Source organism: Melospiza georgiana, chromosome 2, assembly GCF_028018845.1.
Source record: "Melospiza georgiana isolate bMelGeo1 chromosome 2, bMelGeo1.pri, whole genome shotgun sequence".
Classification (NCBI taxonomy): domain Eukaryota; kingdom Metazoa; phylum Chordata; class Aves; order Passeriformes; family Passerellidae; genus Melospiza; species Melospiza georgiana.
Genome location: NC_080431.1, coordinates 113,753,359 through 113,780,429, shown reverse-complemented (window position 1 = coordinate 113,780,429; position 27,071 = coordinate 113,753,359). Strand labels below are relative to the sequence as shown.

Below are 27,071 nucleotides of genomic sequence, written 5' to 3'. Positions count from 1 at the left end.
GTTTTGATAAGGTGTAGAGTACCTGCTTGGGACTTGGATGAGTGCCAGGCCAGAGATTGCTGCCTGCCTTCCTTTTATTTTGGAATGAGAATATGTGCTGGGATTTCATCTGGGAGTACATTGAAAATTGCTGGTCAAATAAATGGGCAAATTTGCCCACTAATAGTAACAAATGCTTCAAGGCTCATATGAAAGGCTTGTGTCTGTAAGTGGACTTTTAACTTCCCGGGGATGTTAAAATGGATGGAGTAGCTGACTTTTAGAGGTGGTAGAAAGGTGAAATGAAAGGATATGGCTGAGAACTGGCCACTGGAGAATTTAGTGAGAACAGCATTGAAGAAGCAATGAATGTGGAGGAGGTAGAGCAGCAGTTGGAGAGAGGCCCTGGGTCTGCACAAGTTTGTTTGTTCCCACCTTCCTTTTCTTTCTACTTCTTTTCTCTCACTATCCCTCCCTCATTTTAGCCATGTCTGAAGGAATAGTGAATAAGTTTCTTCAATGTTAAGAATGGGGAGGTTTTTTAGAGGTCAGGTAATAGTGGCTAAGAAAAAGGAGTAAGACATCCAAAATTACAACCTGGCCATCCCTTTTGTGCACAGGTTCAGAGGGCTGAAATTTTACCTTTTTATTTACATTAACTGGTACAAGTTGGCAAGTAATGCTTCAAATCCCAATACTTCAAATCCCAGTCCTAAAAGGGAAGTAGTAAGTTGCTCTCAGTTTTCTCATTTCAGCAACCTGAAGGTTTCAGAGAACTACTTCACTGTAATATTAGTAACACTGAAACTCTATGAAATTCACAGGGCTGGACATCTTGAAGCACTTCTTGAGATGGGGATCAAAGCCTGAGAACTTTGGCTCCCCATGAAGAAGATCACAACCCCTTTTTTACTCAGTGTAAGACCCAGCCAACAGCTGTACAAACACCTGCAAACTCTGATCTGATCTTAATGGAATAGGGTCTTTGGTGGTGGTGTTTATTTTGTGCTTTGAGCCTGGCTTTTGTAGATTTCTATCAAAACTCCTTATCAGGTTTCAGTGTAAAATCTCTAACTTAATGAGATATTTTCAGTCATTTTTCTTTATACCACTTGTAATGTATTAACCTGTAACATTTAAAAAACCATTATGGGACAGAAGTGGGTTTCCAATATAAGTGCACAATTGCAGGGAAATAGAGAGGCAAGAGTGAATTTCCAATCTTACAGAGACCTATTAAATATTAAAAACAGTTGCCAGGATTATATAACCTAAAAATTTCTTATTTGTTTTTATAGCTGGTTGAAAAGGAATGTGTTAACATTAGAGTCACATTAGTTATTTGAATTGTTTTTTGATTCAAGCAAGATCTGATCATTACCATAGTGGAGAGTTTTTTTGTCTTTTATGGTGCTAATAAAGCAATTAAGACAGACATCTGCTCCAAACTATGGTTTAATAAGTAGTTTGGGTTTCACACTCATTTATAATTTTGACTATAAAAGCCATTTGATTACACTGTTCATCAGCCTTTTACTGGACTTGCATCAGTACCTGGTATTAAGGCACTATGAAATGTTACTAAAGGAAGATTTTTGGCTTTTGGAAGCTGAAATATCAACAGGAAGCAAACCCCAGAGTTGTTGTAGGGCACATATCCCAGTGAAACTAAACATGTGACATAAGATTTTCCAGAAAGCTTAGTACATGTAATGTAGTTCCTGTGGTACACAGAAGTTAATACAGGAAAGAGAAATGTTCCTTTCAGCATCTTACCCACCCTTGAGCACCTTGTGCAGTTTCTAGTGACACAAATAAAATCATTATACTGTGAAAAGGAACAACTATGTGACATCCCCAGCTCACAAAGCAAAGAGCAGATCACAGGTAGATTGCATTGGCAGAACAATGTGTGGAAGACAGTATCATGTCACTCCTACATCTTTAAAAAATTTCAAAAGCCCTTTAAAGGAAGTTAGAATTAAGATACATTAGAATTCACAATCTTTGTAGGACAGGGCTCTCTTAAGTTGTGATTTTTATTTTCCTTTTTCTGCTTTTAACAGTTTAATTGCCTGCATCTTAGTGTTTGGAACTTAGCTTTCTCAAGGGCCAGTTCCAAGGCTGGCGACAGGGTTATGGGAACAGTTTGAAGAGGCACATTTCTGTCCTGTTTGAAAGAAAAGCAAAGCAGGGAAGGTGTTTGGCAGGCATTCAAATGAGACATGTCACAGAATGTGCTCAATGTCACTGTTGCTGTGGACACTGGCAGAGACAGTCCTTTTAGCAGTGAGAGGGAGGGGAAGAGAGTGTCCTGACACAGGAAACTGGAGCACAAAATGTGGTATTTAAATACAAATAATCTAATTTGGGGTGTCTTTTTGCTGATGGCTTGCAGGTTTTCTGTGTGTGTGTGGTTTTTTTCCCAAGTAAAGCCATAATTAATTATTTTTAATTCTACTCCCATAGGGATAGTTGGTGGGAAGTTCCTGGAAAGAAGTCGCATTAAGAAGCCTGGGCAGGAACTCTTTAAGAGTGAGCCATCTGAATACTACCAGGCTCAGGATCTGTTTGTTGGAGCCAGACTTTGTTTCCATGGTCACAACTTTCTTTTGGTGGATGCTGATGAATACACGTTTAACTACATGGAGAAGAATGCAAATGAGGTGAAGCAGGCTCTTGTTAATTTCTGTTATCTCTCAGGACTGTGGTTTATCCATATAGTTTTCAGAATTATTTATCCTGTTTCCTCACCCAAGGCTCACAGCCCAGTGCCCTCTGTCTAGCAATGGATTTAGGGGATGGCAGCTGGGAGTGCATGCAAGTTTGGCCACTCTTTACTGTCCATTCCCTTTTCCTTCCTTTTCCTTTTCCTTTTCCTTTTCCTTTTCCTTTTCCTTTTCCTTTTCCTTTTCCTTTTCCTTTTCCTTTTCCTTTTCCTTTTCCTTTTCCTTTTCCTTTTCCTTTTCCTTTTCCTTTTCCTTTTCCTTTTCCTTTTCCTTTTCCTTTTCCTCCCTTTCCCTTTCCCTTTCCCTTTCCCTTTCCCTTTCCCTTTCCCTTTCCCTTTCCCTTTCCCTTTCCCTTTCCCTTTCCCTTTCCCTTTCCCTTTCCCTTTCCTTAGAACCCACTCAGTCTGCATTAGGGTTTGTGACAAGGGATATCCCTGCCTATTCCTTCTTGAGGCTCTTCATGAACCTCTTGTCCCTGAGCTGATCTAACTCTTGCTGAACCTACAGATACTGTCAGCTTCCACAACTTTCTGTGGCAGTAGGTTGAAAAGCTCACTGCCTGCTATGAAAAACAAATATCTGAAAAAGAAGTATCTTTTATCTGTTTATAACCAGTCTCCCACTAGTTTCAAGGCCAGTTATACTGTTCTGAGGTTTGGGGAAGATCCCATTCACCTTATGCACCACCTTTATAATTTTGTAAATCTAAGACATTCTTCCCCCTCAGCCTAATCCTGTGCAGGTAAGAGTCTCACCCTTTTTAGTCTGTCCTGCAAAGTAACTGTGAGATGTGGAGACTGGAACAGTGTTCAGTACTCAAGATGTGGACACATCCAGTTTAGTCTTACTGATGACGCTATTTTATGTCCTAATTTGATTTTTTGCGTTCATACACATTTTCTGCCAAAACCTTGTAATATTAGAAATTCATATCCCATTCAGGAATTCAAGCTTACAGTGTATTTTCTTGTTGCCTTCAGAGGGGAGAGCAATAAATTGGGAGCTGGGGTGTCTCTGCTGCTTTACACTTTAGTGGAATGGTGATTTTTTTTTGTAAATTAATGTGGATTAGCACCATCTGCCTTCCCTGGAACAATGAGGAAGATCTGCAAAATGCTTGTGGATGTAAAATGCTAAGACTGCTAAAAGCTTAAACTGTAACATACAAAGCTGAAACCTCAAAAATGCAATCCAGTGTGTTTCCTTCCTGCTGAATGGTTTCTCCTCCTGGTAGAATCAAAACCAAACCTTTTCTCCAAAATTCAGAGCTCATCTTTAGATGGTAAATGTTCTTTGGAATGTTGTTTGCATTGATTGTCCTTGATCAAATGGATGAGACTTTAGTTCTCCAGATTGAATGAATGTATAATATCAAAATAAAATCTGCAAAATGTGAAGAGGCAACACTGAAAATATGTCCTGAAAGTGAATTTTGAAAGGTACTTTGCACAATTAAGGTTTTCATGCAGCTGGTAGGAAAAAAAAATGATTCTCCCAGAGGTAGGTGCTTCACTCACATCCTTTGACTAGAGCTCCACAAGTTTGCCTCAGTTCATCAGGGGATCACATACTCAAATCACATCAACTTCAATAATTACTAGAGAAGATCAGAGCTGGAAGATTGTTTAGAAAAAGGGAGTAACAATATAAATATGGCTATTTTTTAGTTGTTTCTAAAATTAGAAAACAAATAATTTTCCTTCTGAATAGACAAGAGATTTCCTTCCAGCAGAACACATCAGTATGTTTTCTAAAACTGGTAAAAGAAATCTGTATGTAATTTTTTTCATGGAAATTTTAATGGAAATTTTGACCACAGTTCTATAGGCATATGCTGATTTAGATGAAATTTTGATTGGTAATCATGGTGCAGGCGAATATTGAAAATTTGTTTGAAACCATCTAAGATAGTTGGAAAGCTTTAGTTTTCTTTTTCAAAACTATACTTATTGTATTGTTTGTGTGTTAAAGGAAGAGAAAAATCACAGAGTCTTGTCATTTTGATTGCCACCTTTACTGAAAGTAACTTCAAGGACTTAGCTTAAAACTTTTCAGCACTTCTGGTTTACTTTTCAATTTGAGGGAAAAAAATATTTATTTAGAAAGTGTAGATTTGCTTGGAAAATAGAACAGGTGTTTTGTGCACAGTCCTACTGGTCTTATTCAGGTTTGGGAGGACTCTTTCAAACAGGGTATCACTGGAAGGGAATTCATCATCTCTGAACTGTATCAATTGTTCTAACTTTGCTGTGTGCTGCAGCACAAACATAGAAAGGGATTTTACTTCCATTGAATTCAGCATAATCACCTCTGAGTTAAGCAAGGCAGCCAAACCAAACTAGACTGTGACTAGAAACATGTCAGGAGTTACATGAGAAGGGGGATAGCTGGTGAAATTATTGCCATGCTGCTTGGACACTCAATGCCTGTAAAGGTGTTTGGAATATGTAGTTTAGGAAAAAAATGTAAAAATAACTGTTTTGATAATGTAGAGAAAACAGGCTCTTAAATATTCAGAACACTTTGTCCATCCTGAAACACTCTGCTCTCTGAACCCTTCTGCTCAGTCTTTTCTCCCTGTTCCTTGCCTGAGCAGCAGAAGGCTCTGTGCTCATGCCCCAAACAGAAACATCTTGGAGAGGGGCCTGGAAAAGCTGCTGCCTCTAAAACTCTTTGATTGCTGGTCCAGCTGCTCCAAGCCACTGCCTTGCAGGGCACTGCCTGCCAGGGCTGCAGCTGGGCTTTTGGCAGAGGCAGAAATTGTCTTCTCCAATTCTGAGAAAAACCTGCAAGGGCCGATGTATTAATTAAACTTGGATCAATTTGTACTGCTCTGGCAGTGCCATAGGGACTTTAAATACCCTTTGCTAGAGCATTTTGAACTGTTACAAAGTGTAGACACACTTCAGCACATTTGGGGCTGAGGCCTGATTTTTATGTCCTGGTCCTCAATACTAGTCATATCAAATTTCAAATAATTGCTGTTGGAAGAAATGGGAGAAAAGTGTTTTCAGGCAGTTCATCGTGCTTTTTAAACTAGATAGAGCATGACAGATATAAAGACATAGCAGATAATCATACTTGAAGTCCCCCCAAATTTAATGACTAAATACTTCTATGTTTTATATTAAAAATGGGTATAGCAATAAATCTTTGGTAGAGGACTAACACAACAATCTGAATATAGATTGAAAGTCTTAGTGCTTGAGTTCTGTTTAATCTGAGTTCAAATTTATTTCAATGGTCTATTTAGGAAGAAATATACATGTAAGCATTTTTATAAAATTGGTAAAATTGGTTCCTAAAGAAATTCCAATGTGCTATTTCTGAGTATGTAAGACAATGTAGTCCAAAAATGAATGAGAATATTTGTTGGACCTTTGTGGAGCCAGTGGTGAAAAATTAGCTTTAACATGGTGAAATTTATGACTTGAGAATTCAGTGAGGTGCACCAACATAAAATGAGGACCAAGTTATTAGGACTGTACTTTAAAGGTTTCTACTTCTGCTTTAAAAATGCAATGTTTCAAACAAAAGTGGTTTCTTTTATGCTGCTGCACCAAACTTTCTGAGAATGCATGATCTGATGATTTTTGTTTAATTGTTTATATTCTTGATACTCTTACTGAAATTCCCATGGGACCATTTCTCCAGCCTGGACAGGTCCCTCTGGATGGCATCCTGTGCTTCAGGTCTTTATTAATCCATGTCTTACTTTCCTCTTTTAAGTTCCCCATGGCTGATATTTGTGCTGTCTTCAACAAACTGAAGAGCATGACTGAATCTCGTGGCAAAGAAATCAGAAAGGCATTTGCTATTACTGACCCTGAGCATACCAATGTGATTGGGTATGACACTTTCAGGTAAGACAGTGGGTTTGGGGTTTTAATATTGAATAAAGGCACATTCCCCCAAAATGTATAAAGCATGACTGGGTTTTGATGCTTTCTGCCCAGTAGCTGAGAAATGGCATCGATTTGTTTTGCATTTACTTGGAGATTATGCGTGAAAAAGAAAGTAAATCCATGTTCCAGGAAAAAAAAAAAGTGATAGTTTCAAGTAAGCTGAAAAGCACAAGAGAAATCTGTCTGCCTTTTATGGAGCTGACACAGAGTGTTGTGAAGAAGGGCACAAGTCAGCAGTAATATAGATGCTGAAAGGTAAAGAAAAATCCATCCTGAGAGTCAAACAGTGGTTTTGAAATTCAAGTAGGAAAGTTCAAATTGCCTCCTGAAAATGGTGTTTGGGTTTTGAACCATTGGTAAAGAAGACAGTCTTTACAGAACTGAGGTGTATTGAAATTATAGAAGGCAGTGCTAAGCATGTTTCAAAAAGATTGGAAAGCAGTAGTGAGAACCATAATTAATGCTTGGGTATTAATTTAAGCATAGATAAAGGGAGCAGAAATCTGGATTCTGGCAATGATCCAGATATGGCAATGGGCAAATGTAGAGATACTTGAAAGAGAAAATCATGTTCAAATACAAACTGATTTCAGTTTATCCCACAGCCAGAATACTTGAGTGTATGAACTGTGGTGGGCACAGTACTGGTTAATATGTGAAACAGAGGAGAAAACTTTGCTTAGAAGCATTTGGTTTTCACAGGAGTAATACACTGTATTTAGGAACTGTCATAATAACTAAGGCATGTAAGTAGATGAATATTGCATGGAATGTCATCTCCATAGGAATGCTAACCAAGGCAGGAATTGCTTCTGAAATATCTCAGAAGAGAAATAGATCAGCAGAAGGTTCTTTCAGCAATTCAAAGTGAAGGTAGTGAGAAATTAAAACAAGCTGGTATTCAGAAATTAAAAAGAAGTGATTTAAAGGTAGGATTTAAACTAAAAGGCCACAGTTTTTGGCAGCTTTTGGTCAAAATATTTCTGAATTCAGATATTTTACTCAGCAGAAGTGAGATTTTGAATTGCTAATTGCATTAAGAGGGCAGATGTTATTACTTGAATAAGAAGAGAGAAAATTGAAAGTTCATGTTTAATGGGAGAAAGTTCCTGGCACTTCCAAAAGGTTTTTAATTTATGTACATGGTAACTAGTTAAAAATAAAGAAAATACTGTTTTAGTTCAAATTATGAAATAATCACCTGCAAAACTTTGTGCATGCACTAAGAGCAACTCAAAGGTTTGGAACATTTGTATGATAGAATCAGGGAAGCAAACTTTTAGAAGGGATGATTGTGCTTTTAAATGGCAGACAAAGGTTTTTATTTTATCCAGAAGAGGCTCAGTTGGGTGTAAATTTAATCATGGACATAATCTGTGCAGCTGTGAACAGCTCAGTGGTTTAATTTAGGGTGGTGCTATTCTGTGACATGGAGAGAGATATGTCTGACCACGTGGAATGGAGGGACTTGGTTTCAGCCACAAAAAATGCAGGAGCCTTCTCCATGAGCAGGAAATCTGGGGAACCCAAATAATCAGAGTTTTCTGGGCCTCAGTGCTCATCTGGGCCAGTCTCAACACCCTTTAAGGGTCCCCATCCCTCCAATGGGGGAAGGCCTGGGGTCTAACAGGGGATGTTCACACTGCCAGAGGAAGAATCTGCCTCTAAGAATTTGCCTTTGAACATTTGTGCTCTATACTGATAGTAGGTTTTGTTTCTGTTAGTTTGTTACATCCAGTAATCTAAAGGTTCTCATTATTATCTGTGAATTTTATTTTAGAAAGAAAGAAGCATTTTTAATGACAAAAACGAGCACTTCTTTACATCTATGAAAATTCCAAGATACTTCTATGTGAATATAATGTTTTTTCTTTCAGTTTCTTATTGTGTACATCTCTGTTTATTTTCAATCTGCCATGACATTTGATTACTATAACTAACAACAAATGATTATTTTTAGTGCAGGCAATTATCTGAGTGACAGCTTCAATGATAATCCTCTTTCCTTATCTTAAATACAGCTGAGGTTTTACTCAGCTCTGAATTTGGCTGTTCAGATTTCTTCCTTTCTACCTATGTAGTTTTATATAATCTGCATGTAAAACTCCATCTATAAGTATGATGTAGTGAAGAAAATTGTGATTATACAATTTACTTAACTGCTTTCAGAACCCAAATCTTCACTATTTCATCCAGGAAACAAATGTATAATGTACACTGAAGCTATCCCCCAAGCTATCATTAGAACTATTGAAATCTTTGTTAAAAAGAGAATTAAAAAATATTTAAAACTTAGATGCATCACACAGCCCTATCCAGGCTGTTTTTTCTCATATGCTGCTGGCAAGACTGTTTGCTGTTAGAGACAAAGAACCATGTGGGTCTAACAAAGATGCCTATCTTCAATTCAGCTTGAGAAACAGCTCTCTTGAGCAGTTAATTATGATTTCTTTCTGTAATAAATTCAGATTGCAATCTGTCCTATTCTTCTAGAACAAAAAAAGAAGTAAAACAAGAGATAGCTAAGCTGTGGGAACAATTATTGGAGCTTGTTTTTTTTTTTTTGGTTAGGGAGAGTTTAGATGTCATTCTGTTTGTGAGTCTTGGGTCTTACTCATTAGTCCCTCACAATCCCTAAAATATTCCTTAATTCCCAAGTGAAATAATTTTATCTGTGGCTTTTAGTGATTTGATTGTCACTGACTGGATTGAGAAAATAAAAGACTTTTAAAATCCTGACAGTGGAAAATTCTGTGCCATGTATGGAAATGCAGTCTGTGGAAATGGCTGATGTTATCTACAGCCCCCAGCTCTGGCAGCCCAAGCACTGCAGTGCCAGGCTTATCAGCAGCATTGTCCTCTCTGTGTGTGCAGTGGTGTTTATTGCAGGCTGCTGGAAGGAGGAGGCTCCAGCTTTGGCTGGATCTCTGAATGCTGCTGCAATATAAATAATAATATCCAGTAAGTGAAAAAATAATACTGACAAGATAATGATAATATGAGTAGATGGAGATGGACCAGGTCTTGGTCATTAAGTTTGTGTAATCTCAAATAAAGTTTGCTGCTGTCAACAGCTTGTCACTTCCTTGTATTTATTTCCTGCCACTGCAAATAAAAGATCATTCTGAGTAATTTAATATGGATAAAGAAGTAGTTGAATCTAAGTAGACACTCTACAGTATTTAACCTTTCTTTAATAGTTGTGTAAGTGCAATCTTATTGTATGAAATGATCCTTTTCTTTGAACAGCACCACACAAGCAAGTGAAGAACTATTTTTCTTATTAAAAGTTTGCAAATTTGGAAGGGTCCTAAATTTCTGTGCTTTCAGTTCACATGTGGATGTTAAAGAGATCCCTCATCAGATTAATTCAACAATTCAAGTATTCTCCAGGCAGCCATTTAGCTCTTATGTCAGAACTTTGTGCATCACTACTAATTTCTTCCATTTGTTTTCAAGGATTGGAGTTTAATCACAGTGATTCAGTGTCCTCATGGGTATCACAAGGTACAGCACTAATTGCACCAGCAATTACAGTGAAGTTTATTCTTAGTGCAGTTTATCCAGAAGTATTATATATAATTAATCTAATTTTGACTGAAACACATAGGCCTCTGCTGCTGCTTGCTTGTTAAAAAGCCTGGTTGAATGTGAGTGCACCAGAGGCAGATGTTTGGGATCATAGAGCCAATGTAGTTACAGTAATCCAGATTTGACACTGAGGGAGCTGACACTGTCCCATCAGATGGATCTCAGGAAAACTTCTTCAAGAACAAGAAATTTCTTCTTTCTTTCTTCAAATCAGCTGGGCTAATTTGTCTGAGCAGCACAGACTGGCTTGGGAGAGCACATCCCAGGCCCACTCTTTGCATAGGATCTCATTTTCTACTTACAGCATCCAAGTGTAAGCTGCTCTTGCTGCTGCCTCCTGTCCTGCATTCTTGCTAGGAGAACTTTTGATTTGGTGTAATTCTCTGTATGGCATCTCTCCTAAAACACTTCAGTCGTGGTTAGGATACATTTTTGTATGTATAGAACAGCTACTGAGGAAATTTGGACATCCTCATCCAAAATTAGTGATTGTTAACTGGTTTTAACTTATTTACTTAAACTAATGTAGGCTGTTGCTTTTGTGCACAGAAATTGGATAGTCAATGTTGCTGCTGGAGGATTTTCAGAACATGAAATTATGACTCTTGGGCGTCACTATGGCATCAGAGACAACAGTCAAACAGACCTGCTCCTCCTCCTTTCAATGGCTCAAGAAAAACTAAAGAAAAATGCCTTTGAAAATTTTGAACAACTGATTACAGTGTTTTTGTACAATGACAGAGAAAAGTAAGTTTCCTGTCTTTATCCCAAACTGTTATTTGAGAAGCTCTTCTTGTAAACCCTCCTACTTTCTGTTCGTTGCTGAGCAAGTGATTTATTATGGCCAAAAAATATTATGTGTAATGTTAAGCTTCTCTCAGCACTTGACAATAGACAAGAAGAGGACAGCTTATTTGTCTATTCTATATTTTGTACATGTATTGTAGATGCTGTACTGAACATTCTGTGACATCAGATACCAGCTCATGGGCAAAACACAGGATTCTAAATCAAAGAGGAGAAATAGTGATTTAAGGGGGAAAAAAAGAAAGAATGAATCTTTATGTGACTCATTTGCCCTTTTTGTTCTCTGATGTCACAGATAAAGAATCACAGAGAATCACTGAGGATCTCAGTATGAGAAAGGCTATAATGTGGCCTTCAAGTTTCTCAGCTTTGTAATAGCAAAATTTCATAAAATTTTGTTGTCTTTTTCTCTATCATGATGTTCCTCACCCATTTTCCTATGCACAGAAACATTCACTTGAAGTAAACCTGAAAATACCTAATGTATGTTTCTACCCCTCTCTTTCTTATGTACAGGTGTGGATTGTTGCCCAATGAGACCTGCAGGACTATTTTCAAATCCTTTAAGTTGCCACTTGCTGATGATCTTCTAGAAACTTTACTGGCCAGGTAACTTAAGGGCAGAGAGGGTGACCTGCATGCAAGGGTGCAAATCAATGCTAAATATCTGCTGCAGACACAAATCTTCAGAATTTGTCATTTATCTAATATGAATCATTTAATGATGCAGATTTTGTTCCTACACACACAGACTTTCCTATTTATAGAATATTTATAATCAACTGAGATGCATCCATCTTAGCAACTTCTCTTCATTTTGCCTGGCATAGTAAATCATCTGGACTTTGGCACAATTCTGTGGAATTCATCTTTCCAGAGTCAGTTACTGATGCTTATCATTTGCAATAAGATTCACTTTTTTTTTGCTTTATTTGTTCCTGTGTATAGATGTGAGGTAAAAACAATAATCTTATGAAAACACATCATGTGAGTTTCAAGGAACACACTAACATGAATAAAATGAAGTGTCTTTATCAAGTTGACAGCATCAGTAGTAAACAAAATTGGTTTGCTACTCCTGTTAATCTCACCTGAAACATATTTTATTGCCATTTTTAAAAAGGAAAAGGAGTGTTGGCATGGCCTTGGTACTTTTCCATATCACATTTAGCTTTTTTGAGAGAAATTGCTTTGCTAGCTGTATTAATGGGAATAGAAGTAAAAAGAGCTACTATTTAGTGCACTTGTATTAAAGATTAGAGTTCAGAGTAAGCTGTGATGTTCTGAACACTCATGTCTTGTTGAATTTGGTTTTCCTGGCCAGATTTTCTGGTAATAGGCTTAAATGCATGCTTGCTGGTTTCTTCTTTCCCTTGAGGGAAATCCTTAAATCACATGTTTTATCTGTGCTTTCATAGTGTGTTAAAAAGAGGAACAGGTCTTGTCTTCTGTCATGTTTAGATGCTTTCAGGTAAAGCATCTAAACATGACAGAAGACAAGACCTGTTCCTGTCTTCTGTCCTCTTCTTGATTTCAGGAGGAGTTGCAAATTAAGCATCTGGGTTTAGTAAATAATGAAAAGACCCTTGTCAGGCAGAAATGTGGAATCCATTTTGATAAAGCTTCCTTGTGCTGCTGTTCATCACTTCTGACACTGAATTACATGCATTAGTCTTCAGAAATGTCTGAATTTTAACAGTAATCTACAAGTGACATTTTAGAACTCCCATCAAGCTGCCCAGCACAATTGTTGAACGACAATTGACATCCCATGTTACACAAGGGGTTCTCACAGAGTCCATTTCTTAAGGGCTGAACTTGAATAAATGCACAGCAAGGCACTGGAAGTTTTCCTTTATGTACTAACTCAGTTCTGATAACAAGCAGACAAGCCTGACACATCCTGGGCTCTAGGGACACGTTTATTGTTTGTGAATTTATACCAGGGAAAACTTCTGTGCCCTGAACCTGTACTTTCCTAAGGAGTGAGTGTAGGCAGGTAAAAAGAAAAAGCCCAGTACACTATAATAAAAATTAGAGATAAGCTTAGAACACAGGGAGGAGATCAAGGGCTGGATTTCACCCTACTTTAGCAAGGTACCCATGATAGCTGGATGAGGTTTCAGCTGCTGTAGGTGGTGGAGGAGAGAGTTATCTTCTCAGCCTGCATCAGAGCTGCATTTCCAAATTCCCATCCATTTTCCTTAGTTCTAAAGGGGCTGAGGCCAGCCTGTGTTACAGATTTCTGTGTGAGAAAGGTAAATGAGAATGGTGTGAAGCTGGGCCTCAGAAATCAGTGTGGGAAGTGCTCCATTTGACAGAGAGCCTTGTGTAAGGCACCTCTAAGTTACAGCATCAGCTGCTTCAAAGGTGGCAGTTCAGGTACTGTCAGAGCACTGCAGGTAATGAGGAATTGTCACATTCTTCATCATGTGTGCACTTGGCACTGCTTGGGAAGTTTGTTGTGTTATGAGGGTGCAGAGCCAGGGAAATATTTTTTTGAACTCTATTTAATAGGACTTAATTTCCAATAGTCTGTAAATTGAAGAGGTGAGTCATCTTAATGACATTTAAATTTTTCCTTTCTTTCTGCTTTCTGTAGTTTTCGTCAACACTGAAGAATCATGAAACAGGCAGGTTTATTGTTAATGAAAAGCAGTCTCATTCCTGGGGAGTTTGCAATTCAGTGTGGGCTAAGTTTGTCAACAGTAGTCCAGCATTCTTTCCTTATTTCTGGTTTTTTTTTTTGTTTTTTTTTTTTTTATGAGAAACCATGTAGTTTTGTGTCCATTGATATTTCTTTCTAAAACAAGTGGTGGTGGTGGTCCTACTCTGTGAATCTTTATTTATGAAGCAAGAAACTGGAACAATAAAAGCTGCTGGACTGATTCCCACAAAATCAGTATATATAGCTAATGCACTAGCTGGACCCCATTCAGCTATAAAATGATGCTGGACAATGTGATCAGATAATAGCTGAAGGCTGAAGCTCTGTGTTTATTCAGCTTTGCTATCTGAGATTAGGTGGCAAAGACTTTCTCCAGGACTTAATGACTCTATTTTTCCATTTTGAAAGGTAGTACTCTTAAAGTATTTATTATTTACATTTGGAAATTATACTGCAATGATCTGTCACTTATTACAAGCATGGGATGGGACTAGAAATATATGTCTAATTTTGTGGTCACCTCCAAATGACCCAGAACTTTGTTTACTGTACTCAAAGACCACTCAGTTGCCATGGAGTGAAGGGAGACTTAGCACAAAAACTGGGATTTCATAAGACCTTTTAATATTGTGCATCTAGTGTAAATTTATATTTTTAATTGTGGGATGTTGAAATAGTAGGATTTAGGTACCCAACAATGTGAATGTTTTTCCAATTTACCTGAGCTGGCATGTTAAAAAGTATTTGTTTGTCCATCAGCATTTTCTCACTTTTTAAATCACAGAACAATACAGAATTAATCACATTGTATTAAAAAATGGAGACAGTACACAGTTGTTTCTGCCAGAAAACTACAGTAGTCATTATAAACATGTCTTTAAATTTATACAGGCATAATGAACAATTACAGTTTGTTTAATAAATAAATTTTGCAAAGTGCTTAGGTAATGAGTTTAGGGGGTTTTTCTGTTATTTTTATTTTCTGCAATGCTAAATTGATCCTAACAAGAACTTAAAAAGAAGCAATCTTTCCCTGGAGGATTTATAAACAGCTGGTAGCTAAGGAAGGGGAATATTGAGAGGAGAAAGAATGGATGACAAGTTTACAAGCACTACACATTGATTATTCTGCATTAATTCAGTTGTTAATTATAGGTCCCTAGTTTTTTAAATTACGTTTTAAAATTTCTGTTAAAAGTAGCTGAGTCTTTTTTCACCTCTCTGCGCTGCTGGGGGGAGTCTGTTTGAAAGGTTTTGTTCTGAGAAGGAGAATCTCCAGTCTCTCAGGCAGCAGTGCCTGGTGACAGAGGGGCTCCTACGTGGTGATCCCAGCTCTCAATTCACTTCCAGGCCAGGCCAGGCCACTCCTGCCTGCTCAGATTTCCCCAGGATTGTGGCTGGGTAACAATTTTTTTACCTGGTTTCCTACCTGTAATGTTTTTTTTTTTTAGGGCTGACCTTTTTCTTTCAGGATGAAACCCTCTTTCCTGCTACAGCAAGTGTCCAGTAGCTGGAGCAGCAGTGGAAATGATCAGGAGATCTTTCTCCTGCTGCCGTCTTGTTACCTTTGGTGCCTGAGACTCCTTATGCCATTTGTGACTAAAAGGAGCTCTAAATTCATATTTTAATCTCTTAAGACAAATTATTCCTGTTACTCAGTTTGCTGAGGAGCTGATGGTTCAATTTATGGTTGTTCAAGACATGAATAAATGTAGGATAAATATAAATTTTTAAAAAAGGAGATGGTAGCCATTATTATTTAATAGTGACTTGTTATGCTTGCTGGTTTAAGTCCTTTAATTATGAGCAGTTTATGACAATTTAGGTGTACACCTGTGGCAATCCAGTCCCTGTAGAACTGTATTGCACAGAGAGTATCAAACAGACTGAAGAATTCCAACATTTTCTCTAAGGTTACAGCAGCAGATGCTTCTGCTCTGTTATTATCAGATTAACTTGTTAATAAATTTTTGAAATGAAGGAATTAAAAAAACTCTGCACATACATTAAACTTTCTCATAAATCTTTGGGTATAGATTTCTTGATGGCAAAGAAAAAGTTATTAGAAAGTAATTTTTACTCACCAAAGCATCCTCAGGAATGATCATAATGTGATTTGACCAGATTTTTCACCTATCTAAAGTATTTAATTATGAATGTATTTTTATAAGCAGAAATGTGTGATTATTTCTGTAATGATAAAGAAAATAAAAAGCCCTGCAAACTGTGATAGGGACGGAGCAGTGACTTTCATAGTCTAAAATCCCATGCATTGGTGAAGCAACAGGGGAAAACTGAAGAGAAGGGTGGTTTAAAGCTATCTTAGGCACATCTTCTTGATAAAACAAATCTAATTTCCTTTTCTGAAGAGCACTGTCTCAGCATTATTAACTCCAGCCTCTGAAATGTATGACAACTCTGTCCTAATAAAGCACAAATTGATAACATCTCCTCAGTCCATCTGGGTGCTCTGTGCCAAATCTCTAGTGTCTGCTTTTAGTAGATTGATACAATAAGTCACAGTAGTGAAAAGATCTAAAGAGTAGATTTTTTATTTTCTTTCTGGGTTATCCTAGAGTAGTATTTTAAGATGCTTTTTGTAGCTATTTAATTATGAAATTCAGGAATCCCATTTCCTCTGCCCATGTTAAAATTCTTGGTTATAGATAATTTCAAACACATCTTGTCATCTCAGCTCACTAGTGCTGTCACATCAAAGGACTTTTCTCCTTGTAAATGTGTGTCAAAAGCAGAAGCAATGCTTTCCTTAACAGAAAGTTTAAATAGTTACACCTTCACTTGGTCTTTGTTTAAAAATCCTGCTTATACAGCTCAGCATCTTGGTGGTAGAATTAATCTTTTGACTTTTCACAATGAGCAAAAGGTAACAACTACATGATAGTAGAAGGAAAAATCATTTGTCCTGATTGTTCTGAAATACCAATCTGTCTGCCATTATTTTTCCAAGAGAAAAAGCTTTTTTATTTAAGCTTTTTGAATGTCTTATTACATCTTATGCAAAACTTGTTTGTCTTCCATATTGCCACCTGCAAAAAAAAACCCCAAAAACCTGAAACTAAGAACCCACTGGAAGTGGGAATGGAAATTTCCTTGTGTATTGGATATATTCCCCAAAAGTAAGGCTTTGTGGAAATATTAACTTGCGTGTGAACTGTGGTGAAGAAGCAGGCTGTCATGGGAGGGTTTCTCATGGCAGTGTTTCAGACTCATTTAATTCTGGTAGCAGTAGCATTCTTTTCTGATTTTGCTTTCATCTTCATCATAACTCACTGTACTTAACATTCCAGTTTATCTCTGCCATCTCTGTTTATGGCTCTCGGTATATTTCATTATTATCTTTCCTGCTGACTATTAAATGAAAGGTGTGGGGGGAGGAGGAGGAAAGGATGAGTTGCAGTTTGTTGCAGTTTATTTTTGTCACCAGATCTATTTCTCCTCCAGTATTGTTTTCCAAGTTTATGCTGTAAATTCTCCCTTAAAGTGCCTTCATGTGTGATTTTTGTTAGAACCCTCTGTAGTGATTGAAGGGTTTTGAGGCCTGTGTTTTGTGCACTGCTGTTTCATTAAGGACAAGGCAAAATGATTTTCTGCAACACTTGTTTCCTGTGCAGTAGTTTTTGTCTCACCAGATGGCAGGGCAGAATTGTTTAACCTGGTGTCTCCCACCAGGTAAGAGATACTGAGCCTTGCTGGCTGTCTGTTTTTCTCCAGGGACCCCAGTGAAGCACAGACACTTCCAGGCCATGTTTTTGTGCCCAAACTGGGTCCCTTTTGCAGGTGGGAGGTGTTGGGTGAGACAGGTGTCCTTCAGAAACTGCTGGATTTATGGCAGGGCATTCCAGCTGCTCTTTTCAAGCTTCAGCCCAAAGGGTCTTTCAACATTTGCCTGGTGACACTGGAAGAACAGTGGTGCCCAAGAGTCACCTCAGTGTTCTGCTGAACTGAGGACTTCTATTTCTGAAGCTGCTTCATCCAGATCAATGGCAGAAAGATGAAGTGACTTATAAATCTATTCCCATGTGGCTTATTAGTGCAGGGTAAAGATGTTAGAAATCTGAGGGAGGGAAATAGCATTTTCCACATGTACCTATAGACCTGCAGACCTTAGCTGGCAGCACATATATCTTCTGGCATATCTATCTGCTGGCAGCATCTATATGCATTTAGTGGACAGCCACAACTGATACAGATATATCTATTTATCTATAGAAATAAAGAACAATGCCATAAACCTGGTACCCAATGATTTTAAAATCTGGCTATTATTTGATACATTAGTGAGCTGTCTGTTTGTCAATTGTAAATTGATCCCAAGGTGTGTGCAAATAGCATTTTTGAAGGATTACTTATTTTAGGAGACGATTGTAGAAGTCATAGTAGAGCAGGTCAGTTGTGTTACAGCACAGGTTTCCTGTGTAATTCTGTTTCTTTTCTACACAAAGGAATCATACACTGATCATCCCAACTCTGTGTTTATCAAAAGCTGTGAGACCAGTGTTGGAAATGTTGGGCAGTGCTTCAAAACTGAAATGAAAATAGCTGAAATGAAGTCAAACTTGAAGAAGTTGAATTCTTCTGTAAGAGACAATAATAAGGAGTAAGAATATGGAAAAGAATGTATAATATAGCTGTTCCTGACATTTTGTACTTTTTTTTTCACTCTTGCCAGTGTTTGGGAATAAAGTAGTATAAAAGTTATTATCCCAAAGGCAATGATTAGTATGCTGCAGATAACATGACATAACTTTGTTAAAAATTCCCTTTAACCTTGAGTCATCTTATGGATATTCTTCTCAGGTTTGAAGATAACCAAAAGCAAGTAGACTATAAAAAGTTTGTTCATGCACTGAACTGGAGAGAGAATCAAGTCCGTGCTTTTGTGGAGGAAAAGGAGCAACCCAAGGTAAAAAAATGTCTCAATATAATTTCTCCAACTTTAACATGATTGTCTTAGCCAGCACACATTACAGTATTTTTTCCTGTTTGTGTATTTGTACCTGTTTTCTTTAAGTAATTATATTTAATAGCTTTAATAGGGAGTTTAGGGTGAAGCAGAGAAGTCAGACAGGGATGAGGAGGTGCCTGGTAGGTATCACATCTCTGGGACATTTTATAGAAGAATAAAAGAGAAGGGGAAGCAGATGTACTTATCTATGGACAATGGGCATGAGTACTGCTTCCCCCACAAATATCATTGTCACATGTCAAATGATCTGTTCCCTTGCTGAGCTAGACAGAAAATACTTTAAGCTCCACTGAGACATATGCAGAAAATAGCTCTGCATTTTGTATAACTCCTCAGGAACCTGTACACAGCACACCACATCTCTGGTAGGCGTGCACAGAGAGAAGAGATGATGGATAAACTTTGTAAACTTCAGCCTGCTACTCAGGGTAAAAAAAAATGCAATATCAACAAACTGCAGAGACTAATCTGATCTTACCATCTTGTGCTGAGCGGAACATTTTAAAATAGAAGGTCCATAAGGCAATTATGCTGAATTTTAAATACTTTGTAACAAATAAATCCAAAGACTTCTGCCAACACATCATTTTGCTTTTCTAGCCTGGCCAATGTGTTGTACAGAATATGTTTGATTGTGTTCAGACAATTTAGAAACACAGCATTCCTTTAAATTCAAGTTCACTCATGGCATAGTTTAAACCAGGCACTGTGCTCCTGACTCCTCACTCCTGCCTGCCTTACCAAGACTTTCTTCTGTAGCATCTCAGACTGTTGGTGGTGTCTGAAGAGGGCCCAGGGCTGTTGGTTTGCTCTGCTTTGGAGAGCATGGTTCTGCATGGTTGATTATTTTTGCTTTGTCTTTGTGAAGAATTCTTCTGTCTTGTACAGATAAAATCAAAACCCTCCCACATGTTTTATACAGCAGTCCTGAGAATCATGGTGTTGATTAGGCTTTGTTGAGGGAGTATTCTTTGTTTTTACAGAAGAATTCTTGCTTATTCTTTGTTTTTACAGAAGAATTATTGCTTAAGCAATAATTTAATATTTAATATATTAAGAGAGGTAACTACGAAATGGAAAAAAACTCAGAGACAGGAAAAGTTTTAAATCTTGTTCAGCTGTAGAATTCAATTGTCATTCTGTGCATGACTTACCATGAATGAATAGCAGTATTTTGAGGCTACAGTAACTGTGTTTGACAGATAAATTTCAGCAGCAGAGCTGTGCTTTAGTTTAGTTTAGCTGGCTTTTTTTTTATTATTCCTTCTCTTTATCCCATTATTTTGTATTATTTTTGGGGTTGAGACATGGATTTGAAGCATAAGCATTTTAATGAAGAAAATGTAGCATTATTTAATTTTAAAAATCTGCAAGAAGGCTAGTAATAGAAAATATTTTGAATAAAATATTTTGTAACATTCAAGAAAGTGCATGTTGTAATCTTTTAAGAAGATGTCTTATAAAGACCCAATTTTTCACAGATTTGTCTGTGGAATTGAAGCAGCTCATTCAATCTTATGTTGACCAGCTTGTAATGATTCCTGTTTTCATTATTTCACACTAAGATATTCTCTGGGTTACTAATTTCAGAGGGAAGATATCTGGAACCAACTACCACGATCCCCTCCTGTGACTGGGATCAGATACCCTCCTCTTCTGGATGATCTCTTTGGCAAAGAAGAATAATCTCATTTGTGCAAGGCACTGATTTAAGAGTGGTGCTTCAGCTCTGAAGATTACTTAGAAAGATACCAAAAAAATTTCTTGTATAATGAGAAAAAAGTAGATACAGCATTTCATTTCTTGTTCCAACAGAGATGTATACTTGTATGTTTTTGGAAGTCTTTCTAAATCAACAGCACTCTGTCACACTTATACAAGCATAATTAAAGTTAGATCCTCTAATCTCTGCCTGGTTGCATGGAGAATTTGTGAGTATTGAGCAATCTTTGAGTCAAACAGTGCAAAATCTGACTGACCCTGCTTTGTTCTGAGAACAAACCTTGTTGGATGACCTCTCAGAATTGGGTTTGACTGTGTTAGCACAATAATGCCATTCCATTCACGTTTCCTCCCTTGCTCTGCAGCTCTTATCTGTGGTTTTGCTCTATCCCCCTGGTGATGCTCAAGTGCTGTTCATGTCAAAGTTGGTTATTTTGTGGAGGAAATGCCAGCAAGGCTTTTGCACACAACTATAAAGCTGTTCTGGTATCAGAGATAATTATAGCCTTCCAAAGTGGAAGCAAATGTTTTGCAGGCATGGCACAGAAGTTGTCAGTTCTTGCTTTTTGTTCTCGATGTGACTCAGGTTAGTCCCACCCAGCTTTACTTGGGTGGAACATGTCTGAAGAGAAGGGATTTCAGTGCAATTCCAGTGTGCAGCATTCTTGCAGCAGAAATGTACTTGCTCTTTGAAAATTCACTGATGCCCTTCTCTTTCTCCGTGGCTTAATGGAGCTCCTGTTAGCATTTTTGTATCTTTTTAAGCTTATAACAGCTCAAAGCCATAACTGGCTCTGGATTTACTTTGTGCTTTTGTGAGAGGAGTAATTACCCCACTCTGAAGAATGGAAGAGCTGAGGTGAAGGTGGAGCTGATTCATCCAGAAGATTCCACTGGGGAAGGGGATGAGGTGTGAGCCAGTGCACCTCTTGTGGTGCTTGGGAAGACTTAGAACCTTGTTTTTTCTTTAATCTGAAATTACAGTTTTGGGGAGGAATTGTTTGACTTAGAAAGATGAGAATTCAATGTATCTAAATCACCAAACTGAGGGAGAAACAATAGTAATTTTTTGGGAAATTGGAGATCCACCTTTTAATTATGATTCCATATAGGAATACCTTCCTACACCTTAGCATGATAATGTAAAAGAAACTCTTATTCTTTTTTACTATATGGCAAAATATAAAGCTTTTGAAAGCTCTTTGCCTTTTTTTGCAGCAAAAAAGGTCTTGAGACAAGGCATAATTACAATGTGGCTGCTGAGGAGGGGTAGCAATAAAATGGGCTGAGAGTCTCTATATCCAGAGGCTCAAAATGAAAAAGGCAAAAACTAAAGTGCTCCAAGTTGTAGAAAAGACTATGAATTGCTTTTTGATTCAAAAGAGGAAAATGGTTCCTTATATGACAAAATATATCTGACCACAGGGACAGTGTCAGGATCCAAAACATAAATTTGTCTTTTGGTGAAAGCTGGATATTTTATGACATGCCACCAAGACTGAGATTGATTCTAAATGAATGCAGTTTTCCTTGTAAATTTGTAATGTTCCCAGGACTTCAGAAGGATTTTTTTCAGTTGTGGAAATCATGTACAGCTGACGGTTTCTAAGAAGAGGGGACTCTGAACATTGAAAACCTCTCCAGTAGCTTGTAGAGAAGATAAATTCCCTTTAGTTTTTTTCTCTTTATGTGTATGAGACAAAAGGAGCATTTTTTTAAAGAAAAAACCAGTTCAAGAAATATAATATTTTATAATTTAATGTGGAACCATGTTCATAGATCTATTCAGTCATGGTTTGGTCTTGTCTGGTCATGGTCAAGAAAAGGGACTGTAAACTGGAACCAGTGCAGAGAAGGGCTGGAGAGGTGACCAAGAGAATGGAGAGAAGAAAGGTGTCTGAAGGAGCATAATTTATTTAGTGTATTAAAATGAAAGCTCAGATTGAATCAATATCCTTTCTCTCTGTAAATACATTGTTGCCAGGTGAAGAAAATTATCTGGTTCAGGTAAGAACACAGGTAGTCTTAAGGAAAAAATGGATATAATTTGCCATGAATAAATTAAACCTGTACAACAGAAGGTGTTTCTCACTTCTAAAACCATGAGGGTCTCAAACTGCCTTCCAGGACTGATGTACTCAGTTTTAAGGTTGAGATGGATTCATCTGATGATGGTAATTTTAGGAGGTTTGTGACACCATTATTAATTATTGGTCTCACTTCTGGTTTTCCCTTTTTCCCATGCATCTTGCATAACCCTGACAAACACAAAACAATCTCCTAGGAGAGGACAGACAGGGCCTGAAAAATATTTTCATTACTTGTCACTGTGCTCAGTGTGTCATACACTGTGGTCCAGCATGCTATAAACACTTTTCACCAGGTTTTCTCTCTGACAAGCAGCACTGCTTCCAGAATGGAAAGCCCTGGCCAACGAACAGCCCAATAATCCTCTTTGTATAATGTGACTTACAGCATATGCTGCCCAGAATATTTCAACCTCTCCTCTAATCCTGCCACCAGCTTCTTCTCTCTTTTCACATTGCTGATGAGGGGCCTGAATGAAGACAATACCACAGGGTTATGTTTCGGGATGGCAGGAGGCCACGGCTTTAAAGCACGCCTGGCACAGGGGAGGGCAGCCCCCACAGTTGCCATTAATCTCAGCCCTGGATCTCTGCAGGGCAGCCAGGGGTATCTCCTTTCCTCAAATATCTGCACTGGCCCGGCAGGAGCTCAGGGATTCACGTTACAGCCCCGCTCACCCCCCTGTGTGCTCAGTGTTAATGTTTGCTTCCTCAGCCCGGCATTTGGGAAGAGGAGGCTCCAAGTTCTCTGGGATAGCTGCTGCTGCTGCTGCTGGGAAGGAAATGGCTGCAAACAGGTTGGCTCAGAGTGCCTGGGCTGTCACCTGCAGTTGAGTTCCCTCGGACGTGGGGCATCTGCTGTGGGCAAGATATTGCAAATCAATGGTGACTCTGACGTTGGTGAGGGAGAGAGAACGAAGCATCTGACTCCATGGATATCAGAAGGCCAATTAATTACTTTATTATACTATATTATTCTATACATCTAAAACTGAATCTGCCAAGCACTCAACCCTGCACACAGCTGCTCACACTGCACAGAATCTCGTGGCTGTCACCCGGCAGTCCCAACACACACACACACACACACACACACACACACACTCACAAATAAAACATCCTCACTTTGGATAAACAGTCTCCATGTTGCATTCTACTTTGGCACAACACAGGCACAGCAAGTGATAAGAATGATGTTTTCCCTTTCACTGAGGTTCAGAGAATGTGAATCTCAGAAATCCTTGGGAAGAGTTGTTCCTTGCTTTTCTCTGTGAAGAGAAACGTGGCAACAGGCAAGACATGGATGTTCCTCACCAGGCAAATATTTTTTCATCATACAGCCAGCTACTGTATTTTTCCAGGCAGAGCCACTTGCACCAACATTAGGCAGAGATGTTCATCTGCATAAATGAAAGGATGAAAATCGTCCTGCATTTGTTTCTCATGTGCTGGTGTGAGTTCATCCTATTTAATGGAAAAAGTTTGGGCTCAGTTGGCTCCTGTGTTTGCTCTCTCTGTTTTGTCCTTTTAGCCCAGGAGACATCTCTGCCTCCCAAAGGAAAACTTGCTGTGGGAAAGCTGCAGGGATCCTAATTCCACAATAACCAAAATACTGGATGTTTTCAGTCACTTGACTGCATTCAGAGAACAGCAATCCTTGTATCATTAGCAGTAATTCACCAGGTGTGAGCTTGCTGTTGAGACATGGAACTAATAGAAGAATTTTCCAGTTTTTAACATTTTGTAGTACAGTGTCATGGAGGGAAGCATCAGTTCTTTCAGCAATAATGTCCTGTACCCTCAGTAACTGAACTATTGTATAATTACTTGCAGAATTTATTCCTCTTCAAGGCCATTTACTCATCAAGCTGCAGTGCAATGAGAAAGACAGAATAGTGGCTTGTTTGTGAAGAATTTACAACATCAGGAGGAAAAAAGTATCACAATCTGAGCTCAGATTATTTTTAGGTTTTAGAGGGCAGTATAGATAACATTTAAGAGAAAATTATCTGGAAAAAAAATTTAAAAGTTATTCTTTGCTCTAAATCAATTTCTTCTTGTAGTTTGTTTGGGGGAGTGACTCAGACCCAGTAAAAAGCAGCACTCCTGATTTGGGCAATAGTCAAAGAAGCCAGAGAGATGTGTGGGGGAACATCCGCATCCTTGCCAGTTTCCAATGTTTAAAACTAGGAAGCATAATCAAGATTTAGGAAGTTAATACAGCTATAATATATTAAGGTTTTGGATTGATTAAATGAACTCTTCCTCTTCACATTTCTCTGGTCATTTCTGAATCATCTGGAAGTTTCTTCTGGTATGTATTGCACACAAATGAACGAGCTATCCTCATCTGCCCTTCACCCCAGCCATCTGTCCTCTCTGCTCTCCTCTTTCATCAGGATAGTTTCATATTTAGAACTATGAACAAAGAGAAGTAAAGGAGCTGATTCACAAACCTGCCCGAAATCTGATGCAGATCCCTGGCAAGCAGCGTGGTGGGATGATCTGCAGCAGCACAAAATTCACTGTATCACCTGACAGCACTGGAGAAACTCCCACTTCCAAAGCAAATCTGTCAGGATGGCATTGCCTTGGAGGACAAGAGGAAGACCCTTTGCAGAGCTGCCATGCTGCAGGAGGGACAAGGCCACCCCCAAATTAGAATGTCTCTGGGTGACACTCATGTCCCCTGCTCTCAGATGCTGGCAGGGCAGTGTCTGCATCTGCCCTTGCTCTCTGGATCCCTCACTGCTGATGGAAGGGAAATCAGCACCTCTGGACAGTGACTATCCCACAGGAATATTCAGGGGATGCCTGATATCCCTGCCCATCCCTCTGCACCAACTGAAGGGTGTTGGGGAAGATGAAACAGGAAAGCCTTATAAATATGATTGTCTGGCAAAACATTTTGAGAATATGGAAACTACAAGCAAGACTGAAATGAAAGCAAGCTTTGAGATACCTTAGTTACTGAACAATGGGAAAACAGTGGTGTGGCCAGCTGAAGGTAATCCCCTTTTGATTAGACAATACCCTCTGCTTGCAGGCAGGTCCAAGGGTCAGAGCAGACCCTACAGCTTGGCAGAAGAGGCCCAAAGAGGAGTTTTTAGGGTTTAAAATACAACACAGCGTGGTAATGTAATGATTCTTATAGGCTGTATGTAAATGCTATGGGATTTGTATCTTTTACTAGATTGGTTAGTGAGAATTAGAATATTCAACACAGAAGAAGATTTATTGTATTGTAACAGGAACCTCGCTCTCTTACCCTTTAACGCTCTTACCTTTTTTAATTCCTTACGCTTTCACCCTCCCATCCTCTCTGCCCCTCTCTTCTCTCGGGCCTGCTCCAGCTCTGGCTGGCAGCTCCCAGCAGGGCCCTGCCCCCAGCCCCTTTGCAATAAACCACAAGTTCCACGACCTGGCTGCAGAGATCTCTCGTGTCCGTCCTGTCCCAGCGCTCCAACAAAGGGATTGGAACAACCAGCTAAATGCAGATGTTTGCATCGCTGCTGGGGGAGTGAGTGCCACCCTTGGGGTCCACTGGCATTTCAGAGGAGCTCTGAGGCCAGGCAGGGAGACCAGGCTGCTCCCTGCCCATGGGCAGTTGGGGCTGATGTGTAGGATGGACAGCTGTGGATAGTCTGGGCTGGGCAGGGTGGAGTGGGCAGAGTCCATGAGACCATGGAACCACAAGTCCTTGAGACCAGGAGTCCACACCCAGCGTGCACAGGATGTCTCTCCTGGGATATTCTGGAGCTCAGGAGGAGCAGATTCAGTGCTGTGTTTATCAGGTGGATCTGACTGTGCTTGGGCTTGACTCTGCCTGGTGGGTATTGCTCAAACTTCACCCCAGCTGGGTAAACAGGAGTATCACTGGGTTGATTTAAATGGAACTACAATTTCTTTTGTTAGAGCTCTCTGAGAATCTAATTTAGCCAAGTATTTAAGCGTGTGCATAAGGCTGTCCTGTTTGTTCAAAGCCACCCAAGTGTATACAGGCAGCTTGCTAAAATCTGTCACACAAAGCCCTGCTGGAAATTATTTCCTAACAAAGAGAAATCCCTAATTTGAGGGATTTAGGAATTAAATCATTGTAATAATCCCCCTCCCCCCCAACCATATAAGAAGGTAGCAGTGAAAGGAGGTGATATAGAACTATCTGGACATGTTTATAGGCTATATATTGTGTGTTGTTATTGCAGTTCTTCTACAATATAAGCCAGCAATTAGCAATTAAATTCCCATTATGGGATCATGTTGGTAATTGAGATGTACTGTAAGTGTGTATCTTTTCTAAGCTTTCTTTTAACTAACCCAAATACGATAGTACTTTTATAATTTAGAGATAATATTCCCATTAGTAGAGTTTATGACTCAATAAACAGCTCCCACAAGTTCATAAAAGCCAAAACTGTAAACACCGGGACTATTAATGCAATAGAAATTCTGTGCCTCCCTCTTCTCTTGGTGGTCTGGATAGAGCAAAGGGAAATGCTATCGCAGAAAAAAACCCCCAACATTTATTTTGGCTATATAAATATAAATGAATTGTCTTAAAACCCATCTGGAAATTTTCTCTCCTCCCCGTGTCCC

General features: G+C 38.8%; 1 protein-coding gene across 1 annotated transcript in view; it reads left to right on the top strand.

Annotated features, from left to right (window-relative positions):
* The window catches only part of EFHC2 (EF-hand domain containing 2), a 57,465-nt gene extending 36,914 nt beyond the window's left edge, over positions 1–20,551 (top strand). The window contains exons 10-15 of the mRNA XM_058018758.1: positions 2,449–2,645; positions 6,438–6,571; positions 10,754–10,951; positions 11,528–11,620; positions 18,498–18,603; positions 20,257–20,551. Coding sequence (XP_057874741.1) covers positions 2,449–2,645; positions 6,438–6,571; positions 10,754–10,951; positions 11,528–11,620; positions 18,498–18,603; positions 20,257–20,352 — 824 coding nt within the window. The 3' untranslated portion in view covers positions 20,353–20,551. The remainder of the gene's footprint in view (positions 1–2,448; positions 2,646–6,437; positions 6,572–10,753; positions 10,952–11,527; positions 11,621–18,497; positions 18,604–20,256) is intronic.
* Positions 20,552–27,071: the final 6,520 nt, after the last annotated feature.